Source organism: Protomyctophum bolini (genome assembly GCF_963924005.1).
Source record: "Protomyctophum bolini genome assembly, chromosome: 5".
NCBI classification, from domain to species: domain Eukaryota; kingdom Metazoa; phylum Chordata; class Actinopteri; order Myctophiformes; family Myctophidae; genus Protomyctophum; species Protomyctophum bolini.
This window is the reverse complement of record NC_137866.1, coordinates 48,331,174-48,357,504: the sequence shown is the minus strand read 5'-3', so window position 1 is coordinate 48,357,504 and position 26,331 is coordinate 48,331,174. Positions and strand designations below refer to the sequence as shown.

Sequence of the window (26,331 nt, the reverse complement as noted above, 5' to 3'; positions counted from 1 at the left end):
CTACAAGCTCATAGTGCGCCACTCGGTGGCGCGATATGAGCTTGTAGATCAGCTATTTCTAAAAAGAAAAAAAAAAATTCTAAGAACCACTGACATAGAAACATAGCTTTTTCAGAAAACTATCAGGATGTAGAAGACATTGATCTCAGGTCAATTTAATAGCCAACATTATATAATGGATAGAGTGGGGGCCCCTGGGGGCCCCTTCACACACACAGGTCTGCTGACCTGGACAGTAAATTACAAAATATGATAAAACTTTGAAGTGTGCCGGTATTTGTCTTTATTATGATTTGACTCACTGAACTCTATGTGGTCAAATTCATATTGAACTCACAAATCCTGCTCACCAACGATATAACAGACATAATATTGATTAACTAAATTCACAGAATAAACAAGCCAGTGAGAAACTGAGAATAAGTCAGCATTGCTGTCAATGTCACAATGTGCTGTCGGACTGGTGAACAAAAGAAAGGGCCTGGAACATTTATTTCGTTCCCACGTCTGGGGCATTGCTTTTTCGATGCATTTGTGGACTTTGACTTCACAACTCACAACATGCATATAAATGTGAATTACAAAAAAGAAAAAAATCTGCTTATACAATTCTTGATATTCATTTTGAAAACACAATTAATGTCTCTCTCAAACTGCCATTCATATAACATACGAGACAAGTAATGACCTTGAATGTCTTAAGGCAACGGAGACAGTACGGTCTAACTGCATTGTTCCACAGTCACACTAATCTTCCCCGGTAATATCCTCACAGGGTAAGTATCACTATCACCAATACTGAAAATGTATGGAAATAGTGTCTCGGTGAAGGTGTGCGTGAAGGTGTGTATGTGTGCGTTAGCAGCATCGGGGTCCGAGAAGGACAGCGTTCCTCCGTCACAGTCCAGCTGGACTCTGATCCTCTGAGGTTCCGTCTCCAATGGGAGGACCTGTATGCCGGTGAGTGACCCTGGTACTACGGACTCTGCCGTGTAGATCCCGTCCTCTAGCCTTATTCTCCAATGATTACCCTTTCGGTCTCCCTTCCTGCTCTGGTACGACTCTGCCAACAAACCCACTTCCCAGTCCGTGCTGTCGCCAACCTTGACGTCCCAGCTGTGAGTCCCAGAGTCAAAGCCCTCGGAACCCAGGACGATGGGCATTAGGTCGAACCTCTCCGTGTTGTCGGGAAGCCCAGACCCGGAGGACCAATAGTCTGTGTACGGGTATGTGCAGTATCCGGGACTGCACAGATCTCCAGACAGGGTGTATCCTGCATAGGCGGTGTTGGGGTCCAGAATGACAGGAAAGTAGGAGATGTCGTCCTTCATCTTGTCCCAGACTCTGAAGGCCAGGTTGCCCAGGTGTTTGGCCACGTCTATCAGCGGTCCGGAGACCACCGGCTGTGGGTCCTGCTGCGGTGTGAACCGCAGGACTCTTTCCATCGTGGTCTTGTAGTTCCGCAGGAACGAGACGGGTTCGGATCTAAGCTCCTCCTCTATGGAATTGATGTCGCTTGAAAGGTCTCTTATGTCTCTGTTCAGACCCTCAATCTTCTCCTTAATCATCCGACTCTTCTGCTGCTCTTCCTCCCTCAGTTCAGTGATCCTGGCCTCCTCTTCGTCACGTAGAAACCGATGAAGCTTCTGAAACCCTTTGTTAATGCGCGTCTCTGTGAGCCAGGCCTGGTGCTTAACGTGCTCTGCTGTTAGGTCACTTTTCTTTTGTACTTTGAGAAAGACCTCCAGTTTCTCCACTAGAGGCTTCAGTGATCTCCGGACTTCCTCCTTGTGATCCAGAGCAGCTTCGTCGACAGGTCTGAAACTGTGCTTGGCGTGTTTTTCTGAATGCAGACACACGACACACACCGGCTGTCGACACCCCAGACAGAACAGTTTGAGTCTCTCTGCGTGCAGACTGCAGTGATCCTCGGACCCCGGCGACGAAGATCTCGGTCGTTTTGAAGCTCTCTGGTGTCTCTCCTGTACGAAGGCCTCACACAGGTTCTTCAGAGCCAGGTTACGGGGTAGATGTTCCGCCAAATGTATGTCCTTACAAACTGGACATTCCTTTATACGCTTCTCTCTCCACCATTGCTGCAAACAAGCTGTACAGAAGCTGTGGCTACAGGACAGTATCACGGGATCTTTAAAGATGTCATGACACACAGGACAGGAAAGGTCCTTTTCTGGAAGAGACGACGCGGAGGCCATTTTTGTCTCTTGAGTGAAACTACAATGTCAGTGAAACTACAATGTCAGTGAAACTACAATGTCAGTGAAACTACAATGTCAGTGAAACTACAATGTCAGTGGTGTCTCTGAGTGAAACTTCAATGTCAGTGGTGGACGGTAATTCTTCTTCCTCTACATTAGAATGTTCCCTGAAGTTGTGTTGTTTGATCAAGCTTTGTCTTTGGTCAAATCTTATCGTCTCAGATGAGTCTGGCCGGGGGCGGAGCTTTGACACGCCACCACAGAATACCTGTTGCAAAATGTACACACACACACACACACACACACACACACACAAACACACACACACACACACACACACAGGATTAAGACACTTCATTTACATATAAGAAGAATGCTATTGAGGTGAAAGCATTGGGTGAAAGTCAACACTGCATGGTCATTGATGTTGATGTATCTAAATGTAGAACTATTCCTAAACCTAACCTCAGACCATCTGAGGAAAAGAGGTAGGCCTAGAAGATAATAAAAACAAAACGGTAAGAGAGCAGAGTGAGTTGTTTTGTAATGTTATACATGATTGGCTGGGAAAGTTAAGTTAAGTTAAGTTCTGAGGATCTTTGGTACACATAATACTGGACCTGCACAAAAAGCACACTCTAGTGGAGTCAGGAGGGATAATTCCCATGATGCAACCAACCATTTGATGTCGAGTCTGAACTCTTGAATGCCTTACTAAAGACAACTAATGAGATGAATCGTTTGTCCAACTTTCTCTGTGTGTCTCTCTCTCTCTCTCTCTCTCTCTCACACACACACACACACACACACACACGTGTTCATAATAGCAAGGGGGGCTGACGTGGGGAGATAATTCGGATGTTTACAATGGTCTAACTATGTTAGCACGTAGCACCGCAGCGCCGCACACACTACAGACTACAAGCACACACACAAGGGGAAACTACAGTCTAGTACTTTACAAGTGAAGTCATGCTCATTGCTCTTAGCATTTGCACAGTGGCAGCAAGGAAAAAAACATTTACCCATTTTTTCTGCTGTTTCACGAGTCACGACCGTATGTCGGATGTCCAGTGTAGCATGATGTGAAATCTGTTGCTCTGTGTTGACCTGCTACTGCTAGGGTCTAGACCGGAGGGGAACCATGTCGACCACAGAGCAATGGATCGAGCAAGGCGCAACAGAAAAGAACACAACAGTTTGCAGAATTACAGTACATTTCAAGCACAACTCAATACAAAGACTGTTAGTGTGAGTGGACGACCCAATTGAGCATTACACTTGTTTACAAGAGGGTCCACCAATTGTTCAATTCATTAAAAAAAATCACAGTTGGTGGTCGTTAAATTGATGGCTATCTCCAGCGTAACAAGCCATACTCGCCCCGTTTCTGTTTTCCTCCCAGAATTTTCCCCAGTGAGGGGTGGGAGAGGCTGGACAGCAGACGGCTGGACTTTGAATTTCTCTAACTATAAACTTTCATGACAGCAGAACAGCCTAAGTACAAATATAATTTATGAAAAGCTACTACAGTGAAGTCTGTTCACAGTGTGGCGTGGTGTGTGGTAAAGGGTTACATTGCGTGACTGTCTGTCACACTCAAAGGGTGAGACTTGGCAGCCCTGCTTTAAGTCTGAGAGAGATTGTACAAATGATACCCGTTAGGATCCATTTGGAGTTACAGACGTAAGGGTCCACCTTATGGGTTACAGACCAGCCTGCTGTTTTTGAGGGTGAGCCCCGCCCCCCCTCCGGAGCTCTCTCTCTCTCGGCCTTGAATGATCTATTCTATACTGTCTCAGTGTCCCCTTTCCGCTTTTCATTTTAGACGTAATTTAGACTCTTTATTTAGATTTCCTGCATTGCATATATATTGCCCATACTCCATAGATGATAGATATCGCCTCAGTAGGCTAGTAGGGCAACTGGGTAAGTAGGCTGTCGTCATGCTCATAAACATTCTGCGGAGCTTCTCTTTTCCCAGCCAGCCATCAACGACTCACGAGCGCTTCTTTTACAGAATGCGTTCAACGTCACGACGTTTTGCAACCTATTATTTGCAACAGGTGGAATGATTCTGATCTGTTTGAGTGTTACTTACGAATGAGTGTTGTAAGAAAGTAAAACAAGTTTTTAATTTATAAAGGCAACTGATTTTCATCTGATGATGACCCAAAAGAGAAATGTGGCGTCTCCCTCTCTGGAAAGGGACTATAGCCTAGCCTACACTGTTATTTCCAGATCGAGTCAGATGTCTATGGTCAGACACACCCACCTGCTGGGCTGTTGATGAACATTACAAAACGTTTTAAATAGTGTTGTTGAACACACCCGGAAATAAGGTGAGCTGGAGGCGTGTCTATGGTCTTCCCCCATGAGCAGAAGTTGATAGACGGTGGAGGAGGGACTGTCACTCCACCCTGAAACCAAAACCAACACACAGAGTAGTAGAGTATAGTAGACTGCTTTCTCATTTCTGCCGACTCACCTGGACAGGTAAGACAACATTGGAATATGTCTCACTTTATGGCGTTTTATACGTGGTTGTGTGTGTGTGTGTGTGTGTGTGTGTGTGTGTGTGTGTGTGTGTGTGTGTGTGTGTGTGTGTGTGTGTGTGTGTGTGTGTGTGTGTGTGTGTGTGTGTGTGATTTTTGTCCTGTGACTTCACTTGATCATTCAGTGTTGTCAGTAGGCTAGATACAGTAGGCTAGATACAGTAGGCTACAGTATAGGCTATTTCCAACATTGAATGGTGAACAGTAGTTGTTTAACATTGTATGCCCAGGTCATAGATGCAACTCACTGTCTCATATATTCACTACTGCTGATTACATTTAAAAAGTTCATACATTATTATTTCTAACCGGGTAGATGCCAGCATTTATTTTGTTCCTGTAGGGCCGAAACCTATTTCCTGCATATTCTAACATTTTGTGTGTTTTTCTTTGTTGTTGTAAATTAACATGATCATACTACGTTGCACAAGCAGATCTATTGTGGTGCAAAGCAACATGTGTTTTGAGTTTGTTGATCTTGTATCGTTGAATTTGAATCCTGAAAAGTTACAGTTTTTGACATAATTATGCGGTTTCCCAGCCAAATCTTCTTCTCTTCTTACTGGGACACTGGTTGGTATCTCTGTTCTCACCTGAATGTGTCCTGTGTTTCATGCCTACTGCACTGCCATGTCACCTGAATGTCCCTATGGCTAATGTTGGCCACTGGCACACACTGCTTGTGATCAAAATCCATCCAAATACAGTTCATCTATATTCAAATTGGCTTAAAGGAGAATTCCGGGCTAGCACTTTTCTTACCGTAATATTGTTAGTATATCCATTAACCAGTTGTTTTTTTCCACACCTCTGGTAAATGGGTGTATAATAACTATAGTTTCAATAAGTAGCCCTACAGTTATTGCTTATAAGTTGTACTTCTCATCATGTAAGATAGTTGTGACTTGTGAATCCATAGTCCTAGGCTTTCTTTGTCTGTCTCTCTCATCAATTTCCATTTGGGGGTCTGACCGCATAATGGAGTGCATATGCCTCTGTGATGTTTTAGAACGTTTAAAGAAATAACCTAACTGAGAATGAGCATATTAAGTTTATATGTCTTGTCAAGAGATATCACAGATGTCTTGGATATGAGGAGATCTTAATGAGTGTGATTCTGACCACAGCAGTACGACCACCTCTTGTTTTCACTGTGTTTCACTGTCAGCACTTAGCTTTTGTCATGCTGCTCCTGTAGAATGTAGATGGTCAAATGCAAATTTTCTCCAACCACTGTCATTTGAACCTCTAAGGGATTTAGGAGATTATTGGTCTCATTTATTTTATACCCAAAACACCCATGATGACTAATTCACATAGCAATGCCTTGCTATGTGGTCAGAAAACATGCTTGACCCCTGTGGCGTGTGTCCCTGTGCTGATGCAGTCATCCAGAGAAGCTTAAAACAATTATTTGCAAAAGTAGAATGAAATGCATTTTCCATGTCGACAACATTGGACTCAGTGACAGTCATCAAGTCATCTGGGCAGACTTGTAGCCTATTTCTTGTGTCAACAAGAACTGCATAGGTGCATACTTAGTTTATGCTATACTACTTCTACAATGTGCATTACTTAGGCAGTCTTACTGCCTCAGGGCTGGGAGGACTTCAACTGACTGATTTACTGATAAAGTGACTGACCGGCTGACTGACTGATGTAACTGACAAACTAACTGACTGAATCACTGACTAACGTTATTGGTTTATTGACTGACTCGAGTCTAGTCAGTCTCTATATAGTCACTTGAGAGTAGTGTGGCTAGGTGGTGACATGAGGTCATGCTAGCTGTTTTACTGACGGTTTAGTAAGTGTGTTCAGGTGTTGTTGGGGGTTGGGCTTGGATATGACAGTCGGGGAACATACCGGTAAAGCAGTGTTACTGGTTTTCTCACTCACACACTCCTTCACTCACAGCAGGCTACAGCACAGATACATGTTTGAAAACTGTCTGTCTGTCTGTCTGTCTGTCTGTCTGTCTGTCTGTCTGTCTGTCTGTCTGTCTGTCTGTCTGTCTGTCTGTCTGTCTGTCTGTCTGTCAGTCAGCCAGGTCCAGAGATTTCAGGTGCATACACACACGCACTCACGTGCACACACATGACTAGTGTAACATGACTTCCGACGTAACGTTGTTCCATTTTCTTGAAAAGAGAGATTAGTCTGTTGTTGGGTTACAGCGCCTGCTGTGGCTGAACAGTCTGATGCTTGAGTGGCAGTCTCTGTTGCAGTTTCTGCAGATGTACTGTGGCGCCGCCTGCCTCTGTGGGTGCTGATGCGACCTTTTGTCGTCTGCGCCCTTTCCTCTGCTCCCAGAGGTCCTCTCTCCTTTACTCGCTGGGTGCATGCGTTTGGCCCGACATATACCATTGGTCCAAAAACGACAACCTACCTCAAACCCCAACCTAACCATAACCACAAGCATGGAGCAGCGCACCGCTCGCCAACCTTAATCCGGTCATATTAACGGACCCCTCACCAACCTTAATCCGGTCGTATTAAAGGACCCCTCACCAACCTTAATCCGGTCGTTTTAAAGGACCCCTCACCAACCTTAATCCAGTCGGGCCAATGGTATGTCGAACCAAAGTCTGCCTCCCTTTCTCGCTCCTCTGGATGCCTTCCTTGATGGCGAGAGCGAGAGCTTGCTGTGTCGATGTTGCCTGCCTTCAGATCTCGCTTGCAGACAATCCTTGTAGCAAAGATGAGGCCTTCCTTTAGGTCTGGAGCCAGTGGCAACTGGCAAGCTCCCCATATACAGTCTTTCGGGATTCTGCCGTCCTGCATGCGGCTGACGTGGCCAAACGTTTGTGCTGTGGCTCTTTTGTTGGTTCTAAACATTTCCACAAAGCCAACAAACCCACTGATGCACCCGGAGACTATCGGATGTGCGCAGAATAAAGGAATCAATGTCCACTCCACAGGTTCAATGTCATTTTGACTCTAAAATAGGAGTATGAGTCGCGCCTTCGTCAGAAGATTAAATAGATTTAGAAGAAGACAGACACACCCCTGTTAACCATGAGTCATTATTGATTGGCCAATATAGGCTACTACTACTAGTTTCTATCAGTTGGGTGTCTAAATATATATACACAATGTCTTCATCTTATTGGTTTCTTACATGTATAGTACAGGGTCTCAGAGGCACTTGCCCATCGGGCAAGTACGGGTCATGTTCTACTTGCCCAAAGGTCATGCCCACTTGGCCGAAAAGTGAATCGTCCATTGTAAAATGCTAAGTAAAATTTGAATAACTGTTCAATTTAACCTTTTATTTTGTATTATTATTAACTTTCTGGGGGTGTGCGACAAAAAATGTCACACATCAATGTTTGCGCCAAACACCTGATATGACTAGGACTATGGTTAACACACTTGTTGTTTTATATTTGTGTAGCAACAGTGAAAACAGTACATTATAGGTAAACGATGCTCTCAGGCCATGTTCAGGTGTTCAGACAGATATCTCGTGTTGTGTTTACAGACTGTTGCGTCCCCTCTCAAAACGAGCACTTGCCCGGTCGGGAAACCTAAAAGCAGACTCCATCTGCCCGAAAGTTTTATTTATCTGGGGCAAGTGCATGGCAAGCCTTAGTGTCAACGGCTGTAGTACACCCATACAGTCCCACAGCACTGCAGTGCACACTTATTTGAGGGACTAAACCAAGTTAGTAACCAAACACAATAGTTTTCTCACCTCGCTGTCCCTCACAACTCACCCAGCTGCTGCAAAAGGACAAGTTCCGATAGTTGGTAACAAATAGTCAAAACAAAACAGGCACGGGCTGGTAGGCACAGTGTAACCCATTTTTGGCGGGAACCCTGTTATATACTTTAGCTGTTGAAAAATAGCAGATCTACAAGCTCATAGCGCGTGCTACGAGCTTGTAGGACTGCTATTTTTGAAAAATGTGGCGCAAATCTTTGAATATATATTATTACAGAGGGAACATTTGAACTCGAATCTTTGCTTCTGGGTTGGGGTCCCTGGAACAACATATTTTCAGATGGGGGGGGGGGGGGGGGCGGAGGCATATCACATTATAATTTTTGGGGTCCTTGACATGAAATATTGATCACCACTGATACAGAAACATACGGTTTTTCAGAAAACTGTCAGGATTTTGAAGAATTTTTTTTTTATTTTGACGTCAGGCCTAAATTGATTAAATATATTTCTTATCAGATAAATGACTATACGTATTTATTGATGTATACATATTTATAAATCTATCATCACTTGGGTACAGTAAGCTCAATGTTCATGTTTCGTCATCCGTTTAATCTTTACAGTCGCGGACGTTTGTCCAAATATAAATCAAAAGCATATTTTGTTTGTGTTCATGAGGCGTAGTTCCAGAATCTGTAAAATTAGGAGACTTTGGAATAGTTGTCTGGGGGAGGGAAAGTGAACATTGTAACATTCCAGAGTTTCTAACTCCCTCCAGACATCCTTGATGGAAGGCCTGTCACAATTATTACAAATGTCATATTTTCATCATGTCCATGTGATTGTCCAGTCCACACACTTTCAACCTGTGTGTGTGTGTGTGTGTGTGTGTGTGTGTGTGTGTGCGTGTGATCAGCTGCCATGATTTGTCAGGGAAATGCACACATGTTACCCTTTTCCCCCTGCTTTATTTGAATGTCAGGGCAGCTGTGGCTCAGGATGTAGAGCAGGTCGTCCAATGATCCCTGGGTCGGCGGTTCGAATCCCGGCTCCTCCTCCTGTCCACATGGCGAAGTGTCCTTGGGCAAGACACTGAACCTAGGCCATTTTTGAAACTAGCTCCTCACCACTCGCCCTACACACTTCCACTCGGTTTGAGCATAGATATATAAATAATAGAGACGCAATGCAAGTGGATGGGAGGGGAATTCCAGTGCCGTCTATTCTTTATATATCTATGCTCAAACCAAGTGGAAGTGTGTAGGACGAGTGGCGAGGAGCTAGTTTCAAAAAGGGGCTACATTTCCTCCAATGAGTTGGTCGGTGTGAGCTGTGCCACCGTTGGTGTGTGAATGTGGGAAGTGAGGACGCTGGCGTCGACTGTTCGCCGCTTCACCTCCCAATGTAGGAATGAATGAACCGTTGTATGTGTAACCGGTGTTATCTGTCTCTCTCTGCGTTGTGTTGAATCATGGACAGACGGACCCAGAACTCTTTGGAAACCAGCTTTATTCTGACAACGAATAATAACAAACACGTCTCCACGTTAGTTCTTAGTGCAACGTACAACTCCTCTCTCGTTCCAAGACGGAAGTACAGAAGCCGCTTAGCTAGCGCGACAGTAACAAACAACAACAACAACAAATAATAGAACGTAACATATACCTGACTACGAATAATAACAAACACGTCTCCACGTTAGTTCTTAGTGCAACGTACAACTCCTCTCTAAACAGGGTTAAACAAACACTGTATAAATCAATTTGCAAGTACAATGCTTATCATGTTATACAGAGCATTCAACAAAGACACCCACCTCGTTCCAAGACGGAAGTACAGAAGGAAGAGGTGGAGGTGTCGCAGGACATTTATACAGGGGGCAAAAGGAGGAGACTTAAAGGAGCTGTGACCTTTAATGCACTATGTATTCCTATACACATGAACCATGGAGAATTAAGTCAGGTAGAAGCACTTATTTGTATCATATTTTGTGTAATTATATAATACTGTTACATATGTAAAGTGCTTTGAGCACTTGGAAAAAATGCAATTCATAATTCATTAATAGCGGCTGAGATTCTAATATGGTTAGACTATTCTCTCCTTTTTTTATTTGTTTCCTCCACAGTCCGACCATGAGGTGGCGCTCTCCTCTTCCTCTCCTCCTCTTCCTCCTCGCAGATGGGTCGTGGGGTCAAAGTTCAGGGTTCAGGATCTGTGCCTTCAATGTCCAGAACCTCGACACAACCAAGATGACAAACACCAGAGTAGCACACACACTGACACGGGTAAGCGCACATGCACATGCACATGCACATGCACATGCACATGCACATGCACATGCACATGCACATGCACATGCACATGCACATGCACATGCACATGCACATGCACATGGGTATTACATACTGGAGCTCTTTGCGGTTCCAAAATGACAGACATCGGGTTCTGAAATATTACACGGCTGACACGACCGTTCGGCGTTGGGTTAATAAGGCCCAGGGGCCCTTAGCTCTCAGGGGCCCTTCGGGGGAAATTGGGCCGCGCAGTACTACGTTTGACGCCCTGAAAAGGGCTCCTGGGGCCCGCACGTTTGCTAATGACCGGCCCAGGGGCCCTCGTGGGGGTTCATCCGTCCCTGAATAGGCCATTCTGCCATTACGTACATGCATGTATGGAATCTCCTTGGCAGCCTGCCCTACATTAAAGGACCACTTCACCACTTTTCAACCTATCTTCATATAATAGGTCCTCACTAATAATCATGATAAAATGGCGCAATTTATTTTCTCACTCAGTGTCTCATAGGAGGGCTGTGGGCAGTTTAGAAACCGTCTTCCAGTGACATCATCGATGGGGAATACAAGCTAATAAAAACTGCAGGCTTTCTAGACCTGAAAAGTTGCAATGCGAAAATGGAAGCCATCGTTCTCACGATAATGAAAATCTAATCTTTTATGTAAATAAATCTTGTTTAAAAAATAATCTGTCTAATGATGATGTCACTGGAGTAGAAAAAAAAGCATGCCATTTTATCATGATTATTAGTGAGGACCTATTATATGAAGATAGGTTGAAAAGTGGTGAAGTGGTCCTTTAAGTAAGAGACAATTCCATGTTTTCACCTAAATATCGAAGGAGTCCCACCGTAGCACTTGACCTATAGCCTTGATGACCCTGGAGTCTTATGCAAAGGTATAACTTAAAATGTAATTTAGAATTTTAGATAGCATGTTATTTAGAGTTTAGACAGATGCTATAGGTTCATTTATTCAACTTAATTATTAGCACGACGCGTTTCTCCGTGCTAGTGCTACAGTATAGGTGCTCTCTCGCTCTCTCTCTCTCTCTGTTCCCTGGAGTGTGCAGTCCCTTCCTTGGAAACGTTTTTGTCCCTTTTTGAAATTTTATATATAATTTAGAAAATTATAATAATACAAAAAGGGGGGGGGGGGGGGGGGGGGGGGGAACATTCCAAGGAAGTCTTTTGGGATTTTGATTGATTGAATACGTCATTAACGTTATAGTAAACAGTGGTATGATTTCTTCAATTATTTCTAAAAGAATAACACACATTACACATAATAAACAGACCCGGGACCGAGGTAATATAATATGAACCTATACCCGGACCAGATTGGCCATAATTAAACACGAACTCCAGTGACATTGTTGGGTATTTTCAGTTCAGGTAAACCTGTGAAGACCTCTCTCTCACACTCTCTCTCTCTCACACACACACACACACACACACACACACACACACACACACACACACACACACACACACACACACGGGGAGAGAGAGAGAGAGAGAGAGAGAGTAAAGTACAAATGTTTGACAGAAGACACCTCTGTCCGTCTGTTCCCATGCAGCTGGTGTCTCGCTGTGACATCTGTCTCCTCCAGGAAGTGAAGGATCCTCAGAATGCGGCCATCAAGGTGCTGGTGAAAGCCCTCAATAGGTACAGTGAAAGGTACAATACAGTTTATCACTAGTCGCGCACTGACCCCAGAACAGACATCTTTCTTCAACAGGTACAGTCACAGGTACAGCAGCTTATCACTAGCACCAAGTACTCACATTTTTTACTTGACCCATTTTAGGCGGGAACCCCTTTTGGTGTTTTAAACATTATGTTATAATTTAGCTATTGAAAAATAGCAGATCTACAAGCTCATAGCGCGCCACCGAGTGGCAAGCTATGAGCTTGTAGGTCTTCTATTTTTGAAAAATCGTGAAAATGTGGCACAAATATTTGAATATATATTTCAGAGCAAACATTTTTAACTAAAATATTGGTTTCTGGGGGGTTCCTGGAACTACATATTTTGAGATGGGGGTCCGTGGCCCAATAGAGATAATTCTGTGGGGTCCTTGACATAAAAAAAGATTGAGCACCACTGACATGGAAACATAGGTTTTTCAGAAAGATGTTTTGGATTTATAGAAACACAGGTTTTTCAGAAAAAAATTGATTTAGAAGGCTTTTTAATCGACCTCAGTCCAAAATGGGTTAAGTAAAAGTATCAATAGTAATAGCAATATAGAAGCAGAATGGAGAAATCAACCGTCAAGGGCTTCTGCCAGAAATCTGCGAGGAGAAGCCTACTGCGCAAGGCTTCCTCTCCCTTACTGGGCGTGGCTTCTGGCAGGGTTTCTTTCTTTTTACAGGAATTGGGCCGTTCTATTCATATTCTAATACAGACCGAATGCCCCATCTCAGCGCCGGCCTCAGTGGCTCGGCTCGCTAGTCATTAGACTCTCAACCCACACCTCCTGGGATTTAATCCTGCTCGCGCCACTATTTTTCTGACAATCCTTTTTTTGCAGATGAAATAAAGTTTTAGACTGCAACGGATTACAACATTATGTGGCCGGTTAAGACTCACCCGTGGTGTCCCTGTGCGATTAGGGTTGGGTTAGGCTTAGTAATATTATATTACAGGCACTGGCAGATATAGTTGACGGATGATTTCTCCCGCGTGCATGAATTCAAAATGTACTTGAAAATCTACTTGAAAGTAGAAAGTACCCACTATGCAGAATGTCCCATTTCAAGTTTTCAAATGTATAAACGTACTGTATTTTGAAAAATAGCCGATATAGGGCTGAAGTGGTTACTGTATGTTTTGTAATAATAATACAAAATCTACAATGTAACTAGTAACTACTTTTCTACATCAAATAAAAAATAAAAGTACAATATCGGCCCTTAAAGTGTAATTTTTCTTTAGTGAATATAATGTTGTATGTTAGCTCTGGCCCATAGCCTTCTACTGCTTCTACGATTCTGCCCTGCAGTACAAGGCTATGGGACTTTCGGTTTTAAATCTCAAATCGAAATCAGACCAGCCTCTCCTCTTTAGCGTAAATAAAAAGAACGTTTTTGCTACTCTCCAAAACAAAGGCAGGTTGTGTCATTAGAAAGCCTACTTTCCTTAGTGGACACACTATTCTCTATATTCTCTATGAGGCAATTCTCTGGGCAATATCGGTAGAAGGCGCAGTGGAGTAACTAAAAAGTACCGTTTATACGTGTGGTGGGGGGCTTGGAGTGCGTCGACTAAGGAAAGTAGGCTTTCTAATGACACAACCCGCCTTTGTTTTGGTGAGCAGCAAAAACGTTCTTTTTATTTACGCTAAAGAGGAGAGGCTGGTCTGATTTCGATTTGAATAGCCTTATACTTATACTTATACTGCAGGGCAGAATCGTAGAAGCAGTAGAAGGCTATGGGCCAGAGGCAGAGCTAATGTTAATATAACTAACAACTGCGTTGGGTTGTATTTGGTCTCCCCACTCTTCTTTTGGTACATTTTGGTTCTGTGGTAGCCGGTAGGGTAGGACCACTATTTATTGATACTATTTATTTTGTATCAAGAAGTGGTACTTCCTAAAGGTCAAAATTTTAATTTCCCCCCTGAGCAAGCAGGCAAGCTCTATTGGTCAAAATTGTCGGCACTTGCATGCGCGGGGGACTCGGGGGGTCAAATCCCAGAACCTGGGGGCGACGGTTACTGCAATAATTGCAAGTGTGTAATAATATTGTGTCTCCTGTCTGCCCTCAACAGCAACACTTCTGACAGGTACAGTAGAAATTATTATCGTGAAATCACAATTAATCACATTAATAATTAATGTAATACTCCCAATCCCTTGATTTGTTTAGTAATCACATTAACTAATTAATAATCATACCAACCTGATCCATCATGAAACATTTCAGCAAGGTCTTAATTGCCTGGTGAGCTTTGGGGAAGATTTGCTTTAACCCATTAAGACCGGGAAAGCATCTGAGCCATCTATAGAATTTAACCACTTTAACCATCATACTTTGGCTATTCAAAAATAGCAGATGTACAAGCTCTAAGCTCATATCGCGTCACTTTCTGCCACACTATGCCTATGAGCTTGTAGATCTGCCATTTCTTGAAAAAAACGTAAACGTGTGGAAATCTTTGAATATAAATCTTTTTTTAAATAGATTTTTTTTAAAGGGGAAATAAAAACTTTATCATACATTACAATACAATCATACATTTTTCAGAAAACTGTTGAGACATTGTGACATTTGTAGAATCTGCCTCAGGTCTTAATGGGTAATTGTGATTGGTGGAGATTATCTCACCGCAGTGTCTGAACCTTTTGGACAGCTTTTATAAATGCATTGATAGAACACACACACACACACACGCACATGCACACACATACACAATCTTATACTTGAACATTAAGTTCTGTATTTTGCGTGTCTTAAGTACCAGGTCTTATTCCCTAACTTGATTAAACTAAAGACCTGGAGGCGTGACCAATGCCATTTGGCTATTCTGAGTGGCCAAAGAGCATTTCTCACGCCTCCAGGTCTTTAGTTTACTCAAGTTAGGGAATAAGACCTGGTCCTTATGACACGCAAAATACAGCCCTAAAAGTCATACTCCTGGTCAGCAGTGGTGAGACTAGTTTGAAAGAGACCTATGCTTCTTTGTTTCACCAACTTATGAGCCTCCCCTCCACAGTACACTGAGACCCCTTTTCCACCGGTTGGTTCCCAATGGGAACCGGTTCAGTTCTTTTTGGTTTTTAGTCCATGAGCCAGAGCTCCAAAATTGGTGGGCAAACTATACCCTATATTAAATTGTTTATAAGATCAATACAAGTAAATTAATACATGATAACCCTTCCACAGTAGTAGCTTTTATTTATTTTTTATTATTTTGCATATTTTCCTACATAATGCCTCATTTGCATATTTAAAAATGTAAAAATTGTAATACAATAAAGCATTGTCTTCGTGTAAGTACTCAATTGGGGAAGTTTAATGGTGATAACAATCTAATATAGGTATGGTTTTGCCCACTCAATTCATAATTAACGTTTCAATTTTGGAGCTCTGGCTTCATGGACTAAAAACCAAAAAGAACTGAACCGGTTCCCACTGGGAACCAACCGGTGGAAAAGGAGCCTGACTGACGTCACCACATTTGGAGCCATGTCCCTCTGCACTGTCATTGGTTAGCGAAATACAAGGTTCACTCCCATGCCACTTTTCCTGCTGGGCTCGCCCAGGATATATATTTTTTCCTTTTGAAAACTAAACGCCTGCGGTGGTCCCGACTCGATGTTGGCACTAACGTGTTACTGTAACACAACGACTGATTTAGCTTTGAGGTAACTAACGTAAACTAAACTTTTTCCAGTTAAAGCTGCTATAAAGCAATAATATGTCAAAAATGTAATGACCTTTTTATTTTTTTTGGTAGTCAGACAGCCAGCAATGGGTAGAACGCTTCCAATTTGTTTTTGTCTCTCTGACACATCATGGGGCCACAATCTGCATTAAAGGACCTATAACATAAAATTCAACTTTTTCAATTTATTTTGTGTTTTTGGGGCTCCCATGTGTGTTTTCTATCCCCACAAATAACCAATTTTGAACAATCGGGCCTTCATGTCATATGGGTGTTTTAATGGAAATTGCTCTCAGAAACAGCTCGACTGATTTTGGCCTCATCGTGATGTCATCAATGTCACCCTACTTTATATAATTCCTCCTTTTCTTCAGTCTTCAGTTGCAAATTAGCATTTCCACTTTGTTTACAATGTCCACCATTGTTGATTTTCCAAGCTGGCATGGAATGGAAACAAGCCTGGTTTTATCTAGCATGAGTATTAAAATGACTCAAATATTAAATAATCTGCATATCAGCACTCCCACCACCTCAGGACATTGTGGTACTGCAGCTAAAACTGCTTTCAAAGTCCAAAAAGAAATGACAAGGACTGGTTATATCAGTGGTGATTGAGGCTCAAACCATTAGAAATAACTTTGAGGGACATAGACAATAAGATTATTAAATATTAAAAGCAGTTTTAAAATGCATGTTATTTGCGCTTTAAAAGATTTTCCTAGAAGCTTGGTCATTGGTCGATTTGCCTGTCTGCTTCCTGATTGGTTAGTCATTGCGACCAGGTTTTCTTTCGACCAATGACAAAGCTTCTAGGAACATCTTTGAAGGCAGATTGCGGCCCCTTAGATGTGTCACAGAGACTACATTATTTTTGGGAGCGTTCTACCCATTGCTGGCTGTCTGAATACCAATTTTCTTTAAAAAAGGGTCATTACAATTTTGACATTATTGCTTATAGCAGCTTTAAGTAGGTAATGCCGTTACAGTTGCTGTACGTCATGTGAATGGCCCCCTTACTTTGTGAGAAAGCGCATATACCTCCAACATGGATGGACAAGATGATGTTGAGCTGTCTGCTCCCCAAGGCAGAACTAAAAATACATTTTTAGTTCGATAATGCTGTTGGAGACATGATTCCTATAAACTACTAGATACTATATCATATATAGAATCTACTAGTTTTCATCATAGTGATCTACAATAGATGCAATTTGAGATTCGCCTTGTGCAGTAGCACCATGACAATGTAATGGTATACATACATTTAGAAGGCAATACATAAATAAAACATGTAACTTTTTTTTTTTTGTATTAATAAAATGTTTTGACCTGGTCTGTATGGTAGAGTATGCTAATATAATTTACACCATTTTCGGTCATGATTCAATTCATCCCCTGAGCAAGCAGGCAGGCTCTATTGGCTCAATGGCAAAACATTTCAGCACTTGCGCAGGAAACCGCGGGTTCAAATCCATGGTATAAGAGGAAAGTTGCATAGTGCCGCTTTTAAGTAACTTGCTCAACACTGCTGATCAGTAACAATGACCCCGTTGCTACCAATTATGACAAGTTTGCACATTAACGTGTATAATATAACGTGACGGTTCTGCCTGCAGCTTTCTTCTCCGTCTGTCCTCGCCGCCGTCGACAAGTGCTTGCTCATGGGGGAATTGTTGTTGGGTCTCTGTCTGCGCATGTAAAGTGTTAATGAGATTACCTGGATGTGATTTGGTGCCATGTAAATGAAACGGACTTATCCTAACTATAAATCCTTTGTGTTATGCTTGGTCGCATGACTAAATATTACAGGCACTTATTTTTCTGTTCCTTGTTGTCGTCTGTTGTTGAGTTATCGTGGTGTCGTGTTGTGTGTGTGTGTGTGTGTGTGTGTGTGTGTGTGTGTGTGTGTGTGTGTGTGTGTAGATATGAGGATGCGCACCAGTACCATTTTGTGTCCAGTAAATCACTGGGGAACTCCGATAACCTGCAGCAGTATGTCTTCATATACAGGTAAACTGATCTGCAATCACTTAATATGTGTTCAATTGTTTTAGGGCTTAGGGCGATAATGATTCATGAATGAATATTTAAAAAAAGGAATAGTAGTGACAATAGCAGGTCTCTCCCCCCCTCCTACCCCCAACAGGAAAAACACAGTTAACATGACTGGTGAATATCAGTACCAGACAAAGAAGCAATCATTCGTCCGACCGCCTTTCGTGGTTCGTGTCCAGAGCAACAGAACGGGTTAGTTCCACTCACTCCCACTCCCCCCCCCCCCCCCCCCCCCCCCCCCCCCCCGCAAATTATGTTTTGTGTTTGGTTATAATGTCTTTTTGTTTTAAGTTTACCCGTGACAATTTCAAAACACCCATGACAAAATACAAAAGTACAATGAACATAACGTTGCTGTTGGTGGTATGTCCGAAGCTGTTACCTTTTTTTAATCACTATAAAACAAAGTAACAAACCAAATAGTTAAATTAGCTTATACGTTTATTTGTACTACTTTTGTGCGTCACTCTTGTATAGGATATGAAGTTACTAGAAAAAACATAAACGGTTGAAATTGGAAAGTCAAGGTTTTTGCCCAGCGATGTATTGCATATCTTTCAAAAGGATAAAACGCAAAAAGCTCAAGTGCTTATTACTTGCAAGTACTGTGGTCGGCGGCTGGACCGAAAGTGGTATACATGTATGGTACGCATGGTTATAATTGGCTGTTGATGGCGACGTAATTAGGATATGTTTCAATGTTGTGTGGGTAAAAGGTAACGTATGTATGTATACATGTATGTATGTCGGTAAGAATGGTGGTCCCTTATTGGCTGTTCAAGGTAGGTATAAGGTCAATAACGGGTCTAAAGGATTTAGAACGGCAGTTGTAATAGACATTAGTTAGTAGCAGTACTTGCGCGCTCTGCGCAAGTCTGCACCTCCACAGAGTGCATTTCTAGTTTCCACTGTGGTCTTTTGAGTTTAAATGTGTGTGTGTGTGTGTAGTTAACAGAGTCTTTGTCCTGCCAATACCTATGCATGATGAGACCTGCCTATGTGACCTCGCTCACATATGCCATGTTGTTAAAGGACCACTTCACCACTTTTCAAAAATCTTCATATAATGGGTCCTCACTAATAATCATGATTTTATAAATGATAAAAGGAAGACGGTTTCTAAACTGCCCACAGCCCTCCTATGAGGCACAGACTGAGTAGAAAAAAATGGTGCCATTTTATCATTATTATTATTATATGAAGATAGGTTGAAAAGTGGTGAAGTGGTCCTTTTTAAGCTTTTCATTTTGGTTCCACTCTAGGAGCAACCTGAGAACCCATCGTCAAAACGTAAAGGAAAAATCACACCTGTGTGAACCAAGTGGTGCAACTCCCCTCTCTAAAAGCTGAATAACTCCTAATCTACGGAGCTCTTCATGGTTTGGTCCATTAGCGCGATTTTCGGAGGTATTTGCTGATAATCCGGTGGTCTAGATGGAAACATTGGTGCTTTCTAGAGCAAGGCTGGCTATATTTTAGCTCGCTAGCATTGATGCTATTTATGTAGCAACAACATCCACACACGGGTGCGGGTGCGTGCGCACACCAGTGGTGCACGCGCACATGCACGGCACTACACACACGGGTGCGGGTGCGTGCGCACACCAGTGGTGCACGCGCGCGCACGCATGCGCACACCACTCGTGCTCATTGACGTACCTACGAGGCTACGTACCTACGACACAAACGGGTACATGGACATTGCGAGCTGGTTGTAGAAGTGGTTGCACCACTTAAAAACAGCGACCTCTTTCCACAGTCTGTCGAGAGAGAGAGAGAGAGAGAGAGAGAGAGAGAGACTACTCTAGGAGTAACCCCGTCTCTCTCTCTCTCTCTCTCTCTCTCTCTCTCCCTCTCTCGGTGAGCAGCCATAGGTGAGTTCGTTTTGGTTCCTCTGCACACGGATCCTCAAGACGCCGTCCAGGAGATCAACCATCTGTACGACGTGTTCCAGGAAGTCAGCAAGAAGTGGAAAACCAAGGTGACAGGAAGTATAGCTTGTGCATTTAGCTCGTGCAAGTACATTTACCCTAAACACTGTACTATATGTGCGGTATGTGTACAAATTGAAGGCATTTTTTTTTGCCTTACTTCAGTAATTCCAATTTCACATACTTTTACTTCTACTCTACTACATCTAGCATGCAAATATTGTACTTTTACTCCTCCTACATTTATTTGAAAACTTTAGTTACTTTGTGTGTGTGTGTGTGTGTGTGTGTGTGTGTGTGTGTGTAGAATCTAATGTTTCTGGGAGACTTCAACGCTGGCTGTGCTCACATGACTCGCCCCGACAAGAAGAAGATCCGGTTGTTCACCGAGAAGGGGTTCTATTGGCTGATCGGAGACAAGGTGGACACCACCGTGACTGACAGGACATGTCCCTACGACAGGTAAAAACACTCCCTCCATATTCACCAGCACGACGACCCTGGGGGCGAGAAGCGAGGTCACGCTGAAACCACAGAGCTTCTTAACACATTTAGTACCGGAACTGCATCAAAATAAAGGCGCTGCTTGCGCCAGAGTAATCGCCAGAGTAGTGATCGCTTCTATTTTGAAAGCCATGAACCGGAAATACTTTCTTAAAAAAGTTGACTGACAAAGTGACCTCACAATCTCCGATCATCTTAATATATTTATATACGCTCCAAAAAGAGTTCATATTTTGCGGGAGAGACGGATGAGGAGCAGAAATGCAGCGCCAGCATATCGATCCATTCATCACCACGGAGAGCGCCCTGGATCAGGAGATACGAGTCATTCTTTCCGCCGCGCTAACATGGGAGTCAATGACAAGCTAATAGTTGCACAGAGCGTTAGCATACGGCAAGCGATAAGCGAAAAAAAAAGAATAATTCTGAATATTATCATCTCAGCGAAAAAAAAAAGAATAATTCTGAATATTATCATCTCGCCCCGCGTCGTTTGGACGTCGCTAGGACGTCCACAGACGTCGTAGGCACCTCTCGGTTCCAATCCTTATGACGTTTCAGGACGTATTATGTACAAAATGTGTTAATGCGGCACAGTGGAGAAGCAGGAGTTAAACTTCTGCTTCTGAATCCGGTGTCGGTCGGGTGAGGTCGGATGTAAAGAGTTATGGTTGCCAGTCCATTACGCATCGCGACGTCACGACGCCTCGTCACATTCCCACGACATCAGGGTTCTCCATATACGGGCATAACGGGGATTGTTGGGGGCGTGGCATCACGAGGCGCGACGTCACGAGGCGTAATGGACTGGCATACCAGATATCGGAGGCGTGAACGACTGACGGGGTTTTGCAAGTTTTCATAGTAATCTGCGACCTTTGGTTGCAATTTGCTCATTACGATTGATTCACTCACTAAGCCATTCATATTCATTCAGTGTATCATTCACTTGGCCACTCATTAAGATGAATCAATTCACTCATCCATTAATTTCACCCCTGGGACAGATCGTAGTAAGATGTGCTACCTGTTGATTTGTTTTTGAGCTGTGTGTGTGTGTGTGTGTGCGTAGGATCGTGGTTCATGGGGATGTCTTTCTGAAGCACATTAAGCCATACTCTGCTAAGGTGTTTAACTACGCCAAGGAATTCAGACTTTCCAAAGATCGGGTAGGTCTCTTCTGTCTTTCTTCTCATTTATCTCACTTTCTTCTCACTTGGTCCAGTAACATTTCCTGTTAAAACCCATTTTTGGGTGGGAACCCCTTTTGGTGTTTTAAGCATTAGGCTTAGTATTATGTTATACTTTAGCTATTGAAAAATAGCAGATCTACAAGCTCATGAAACTTGAAGGTACTTGCTATTTTTGAAAAATCGTGAAAACAACATTTTCAGATGTGGGTCGGCGGCATATTTTTGGGGTCCTTGACATGACATATTGAGAACCACTGATATATTTAAAAAAAAAAAGACATTTTAAAAATACTTAAGATTTTGACGTCAGGCCTAAATGGGTTAAGATAAGATAAACCTTTATGGGGGACATTCGGATGACAAAAGCAACAATACAAATAAAAACGACATATTTGCAGTGGGTCTCTGAAATAATCTATTATTGTATATAGAGCGTCGCAGTCCCGCCCCCTCGAGAGACTCGGAAAATAAATCCCCGTTAATTTTCCTCATAGGCTTTTCAGAAAGTATTTATTTAAAGCCAACTCTTGTCGTGACAAATCATGACAATAAACACAATGTTTTGGGCCAAACAAAGAATTAGAAAGTAGAAAAGAAACGGCAGCTTACAACACTTTTTATGTCGTTTTTCTTCTTTGTAATTATTTGTTTGGTCCAAAATATTGTGTTTTGTTGTCATGATTTGTCACGACTCGAGTTGGCTTCGTATGACGCTTAAATACATACTTTGTGAAATGTCTATGGGGAAAAATGCATTGGGATTAATTTCCTGGGCCTGAAAGGGACCGCCTGAATATAATACTTCGTTGACCAGAGTGCCCCAGGGCTTTATACTAGGTCCGCTCAATGTTTCCCCCTGAAAGTAGCAGACATACAAGCTCACAACTGCCCTCTCAGAAGCATGCACGGATTGCACGCCGTTATGAATTAAATGTGTTCTGGATGTAGTAGTATATAAACAATCATGTTTTGCATTATCTGCAAGAATAGATTAATTGCAAGATAAGTCGCTCTATCTGAACCCACTCGTATACAGCAAATAATTAAACAATAATTTGTCGCATATAATGACATGCCCAAAATAGGGAAAATTTACTGGCATGTAGTATGCATTATGCAGTACTTCTACTTTGTCACAAGATGGGGCACTTTCCTAACATTTTGGTGTGGTCTCATTAGAACTGCATTGTCCAAACTGAAACATACTATTTGTATGTAGGCTACTTCAAAAGTACAGTATGTTACTTGAAAAGTAGAATACTGATTAGTATTCAGGATGTTGTATGTGACCCAGTCTGTCTGTCGTCAGTGATGTTACCCATGTTTTAAATGGCGAGTTTGTACTTCTGCCCTCTGGGAGAAGATACAAAGAACCAAGGTGGAAGTACATCAGATTTAAAAAATCGTTTGTACCAGAATCAACTAAGATGTTGAACGAGGCTCTGAAACAGCAGTAACTGTGTGAGGCTAGATGATCCACATGTGTGCAATTTGTGTAATGTTGTGTCTTCCTCTGTAATGTATTTTTTGTTGTCATTGATGTTTTATGTGTGCTGTAGCTGGGGTGAAAGCCCAAGACGAATTTCCCTTGTGGACAATAAAGTTTACCTTGACCTTGGTCTGTCTGTCTGTCTGTCTGTCTGTCTGTCTGTCTGTCTGTCTGTTGCATTGCTTCACTGTGTATCTGTCTTAACCCAGTGTTCCACTGTTTCTGTCTTGTCAGGTGCTGAAGGTGAGCGACCATTTCCCTGTAGAAGTGATGCTCAAAGCGTCTGGCCTCCTGCTCCAGGCCACGCCCCTCCACCTCCTCCTCAGCTTGTCTGTGATCCTCTGGTACTGCGTTACAGATCACAGAGCCTTTTTGTCCCTCAACGCCAAACCCCTGTGCTGAAAATAGCCAAATCTTTGAGCTTGTAGATCTGTAATTTTCACCAAATGTTTGCCCCGGGATGGGGGCACGAGTGTGTGATGTGGTTAAATTGTATTTTCCTATTATCCTTTTAAGTGAGCACCTAGCAGTTAAGTTTCTTTCATTCAGTTAATTCAGTTTATTGAAGCACTTCACCACCCTTCCCCCCTAAGTGTAACCAAACTACATCAAATGAATCATAACCATAAGCTCTACGGCTCTCATTTGGCGCAAACTTTTTCTTGGTCGGGAATTATTTTTGAAAGCACTCTGACTCTGTTAATAATCATAATCGTCATGAAATGGAACAGAATAAAAACAGCACAGCAGATCAGAGCAACTGCGACTATAACGTTCAAAGGTAATATTATAGTACCGGTAGATTCAACAAAAAGTAATTTGTTGTTTGACAATAATCCTGTGGAATCTGGAATTCAACTGATGGTTTGTTGAGTGAGTTGTAGGCAATATTTAGAAAAGTGGGCCATGGATTAATTGTCAAAACCTATTTCCCCCAATGTGAAACATGTTGAGCCAGTTAGTATATATGACTACAGTGTTGGTCTGGCTTGTTGCGTTACTGGTTTCCTTCACTTAAACCCTATTTATTTGTAAGAGTCCCTCTGGGCTCTATACTAGGTCTGCTCCTTTTTGCTTCTTTACCGAAGATGGCAAATCGAGACGTCACAACTACGTACACAAATGTTTTGTTTCTCTTCCTTTTTTTTATTTATTGCATGCCGGTTTTTTTTTCCTTCTTTTTTCAGTTAATCGATGAGGAATGTACAGATCTAACTTTTATTTTTTTCGTAAATGAATGCCCTACTTGTCAAAACGCGGCACGAAGCGATGCATTTTGAGCTTGTAGATCTGCTACCTTTGCTATTTCTTTTTATTTGAATCTTGAAAAGTAACCGTTTTGGATATATGGGGTTCCCCCCCCCCATCTTTATCAGGGCGCAGATTTCAGAATTAAAAAATGCAGACTGATCCTGAATGGTAGGTTGTCAGTTGAATGCCTGAGCTAAGGATGTGGGGGATGAATGTGCCAAAAACACAACCCCAAACTGTCCACATGTTCTTTATGGAAAAGGGGAATCTAGTCACAACGTGTCATGACGTGCTGTGAGCTTGTAGACGTGCTACATTTGACAAATGTTTTTTTAACCCGAATAGGGAATTCATGTGCAGTTCATTCATGTGCAAAATAATCCACGCTATTAGAGCGTCGCAGTCCTGCCCCCTTTCATGACGACGCCGGGCCCAGGAAATTAATCCCAATACATTTTTCCTATAGACATTTCAAAAAGTATTTATATAAATACCTTTTAAACGTTGTACGAAGCCAACTCGAGTCGTGACAAATCATGACAACAAACACAATATTTTAGAAGAAAAACGACAACAAAAAGTGTTTTAACCTGCCGTTTTTTTTCACTCATTATTTTTGTCCCAAAACATTGTGTTTATTTGTCATGATTTGTCACAACAAGAGTTGGCTTTGTCCAAGGCGTAAACGTCTTTAAATACCGTAAATACTTTCTGAAAGGTCTATGAGGAAAATGAACGGGTCTCTCGAGGGTGCGGGACTGCGACGCTCTTTAGGGTTCATGTGGTTAAAAATATACCCATGCTAATAGGGTTCATGTGATTAAAAATTGACCCAATTGCTAATAACTAAGGGTTTATGTGGTTGAAAATGGACCCCTGTTAATGTGATGTGCTGCTGTTGTATCAAAGTAGGACACCAGTTAATTAACAGAATATAATGTAATAATATTAGGACATAATTATAACGCATATTAGGGCTGAACTTAATAACAATATTCTATGACTACTTTTTAGGTTTTTTTTTAATATTTAGTTTTGTTTTTATTACAATTTCTGAACATTTATATGTTGTCACAATATTGATATTGATGTATGTATTTGATCAAAAGATCTTGTGATATGATATTTGATGTTGTTGATACACTATACAGCCCAGGCCTATCACATGTTGGACTATTCTCAGGGACAGACACATTGCACAGTGTGAGGTTTTCTTGGGTTCTAGTTGTATTTTTAAATATATACATATACAATAAGCTACAATGGATACATGTGGCCTTCAATTTCAATATTCAGCTTCATTGTCAATCAGTTCTCAAATGTAATTTAAATTATTTTTTTATGAGTTTGGTAATTTGGTGGATTACCCAAACTACAACCAACTACAACCATGAACGCACTGCCACTGCTTCATATTTTAAGAAACAGACTTTTATTATCTGTACACAACTGTAGGGCCTATATTTGAGATGCCACATTAAATGAATGTTCAAGATTATTTTTGTCTTTATAATTATATGTATATTTCTGGGATTTTTCAACAGAATATTTTTTTAGATGTAACTTGTTTGTTACATTTGTTTGTCATGATTTTATTATTCAATAAAACACTTGTCTATTGGATTTTTCTATTTGTATTTTAGAATAATAATTTAGAATGCCCTTAATGTTTAGCCTACATAATAATTTTAGCCTAATCATGTTGGATATTTGAATCGTTAGAATATTGCCTCAGTAATTGCCTCATACTGATTGACCCAGAATTGCACGACAAGAT

General features: G+C 42.0%; 2 protein-coding genes across 5 annotated transcripts; one reads left to right on the top strand and one right to left on the bottom strand.

Annotated features, from left to right (window-relative positions):
- Positions 1–304: 304 nt before the first annotated feature.
- Positions 305–2,479, bottom strand: LOC308315342 (E3 ubiquitin-protein ligase TRIM35-like). The gene is made up of 2 exons (XM_080763282.1): positions 2,271–2,479; positions 305–2,219 (listed from the first exon to the last, which is right to left on the bottom strand). The coding sequence occupies exon 2, from the start codon at positions 2,211–2,213 to the stop codon at positions 723–725; it is 1,491 nt and encodes a 496-aa protein (XP_080619408.1). The 5' UTR covers positions 2,214–2,219; positions 2,271–2,479; the 3' UTR covers positions 305–722.
- Positions 2,480–4,594: 2,115 nt separating this feature from the next.
- LOC308315564 (deoxyribonuclease-1-like) lies at positions 4,595–26,160 on the top strand. Of its 4 annotated transcripts, none has more exons than XM_080763601.1 (10): positions 4,595–4,712; positions 10,570–10,729; positions 12,318–12,406; positions 14,515–14,529; positions 18,055–18,141; positions 18,278–18,378; positions 20,055–20,167; positions 20,425–20,579; positions 21,694–21,790; positions 23,538–26,160. In XM_080763601.1, the coding sequence occupies exons 2-10, from the start codon at positions 10,577–10,579 to the stop codon at positions 23,703–23,705; spliced, it is 978 nt and encodes a 325-aa protein (XP_080619727.1). In that variant the 5' UTR covers positions 4,595–4,712; positions 10,570–10,576; the 3' UTR covers positions 23,706–26,160. The 4 variants fall into 4 exon arrangements, with proteins under 4 accessions (XP_080619727.1, XP_080619726.1, XP_080619729.1 ...); XM_080763600.1 differs by having other exon boundaries at positions 12,318–12,418; XM_080763603.1 differs by lacking the exon at positions 14,515–14,529.
- Positions 26,161–26,331: the final 171 nt, after the last annotated feature.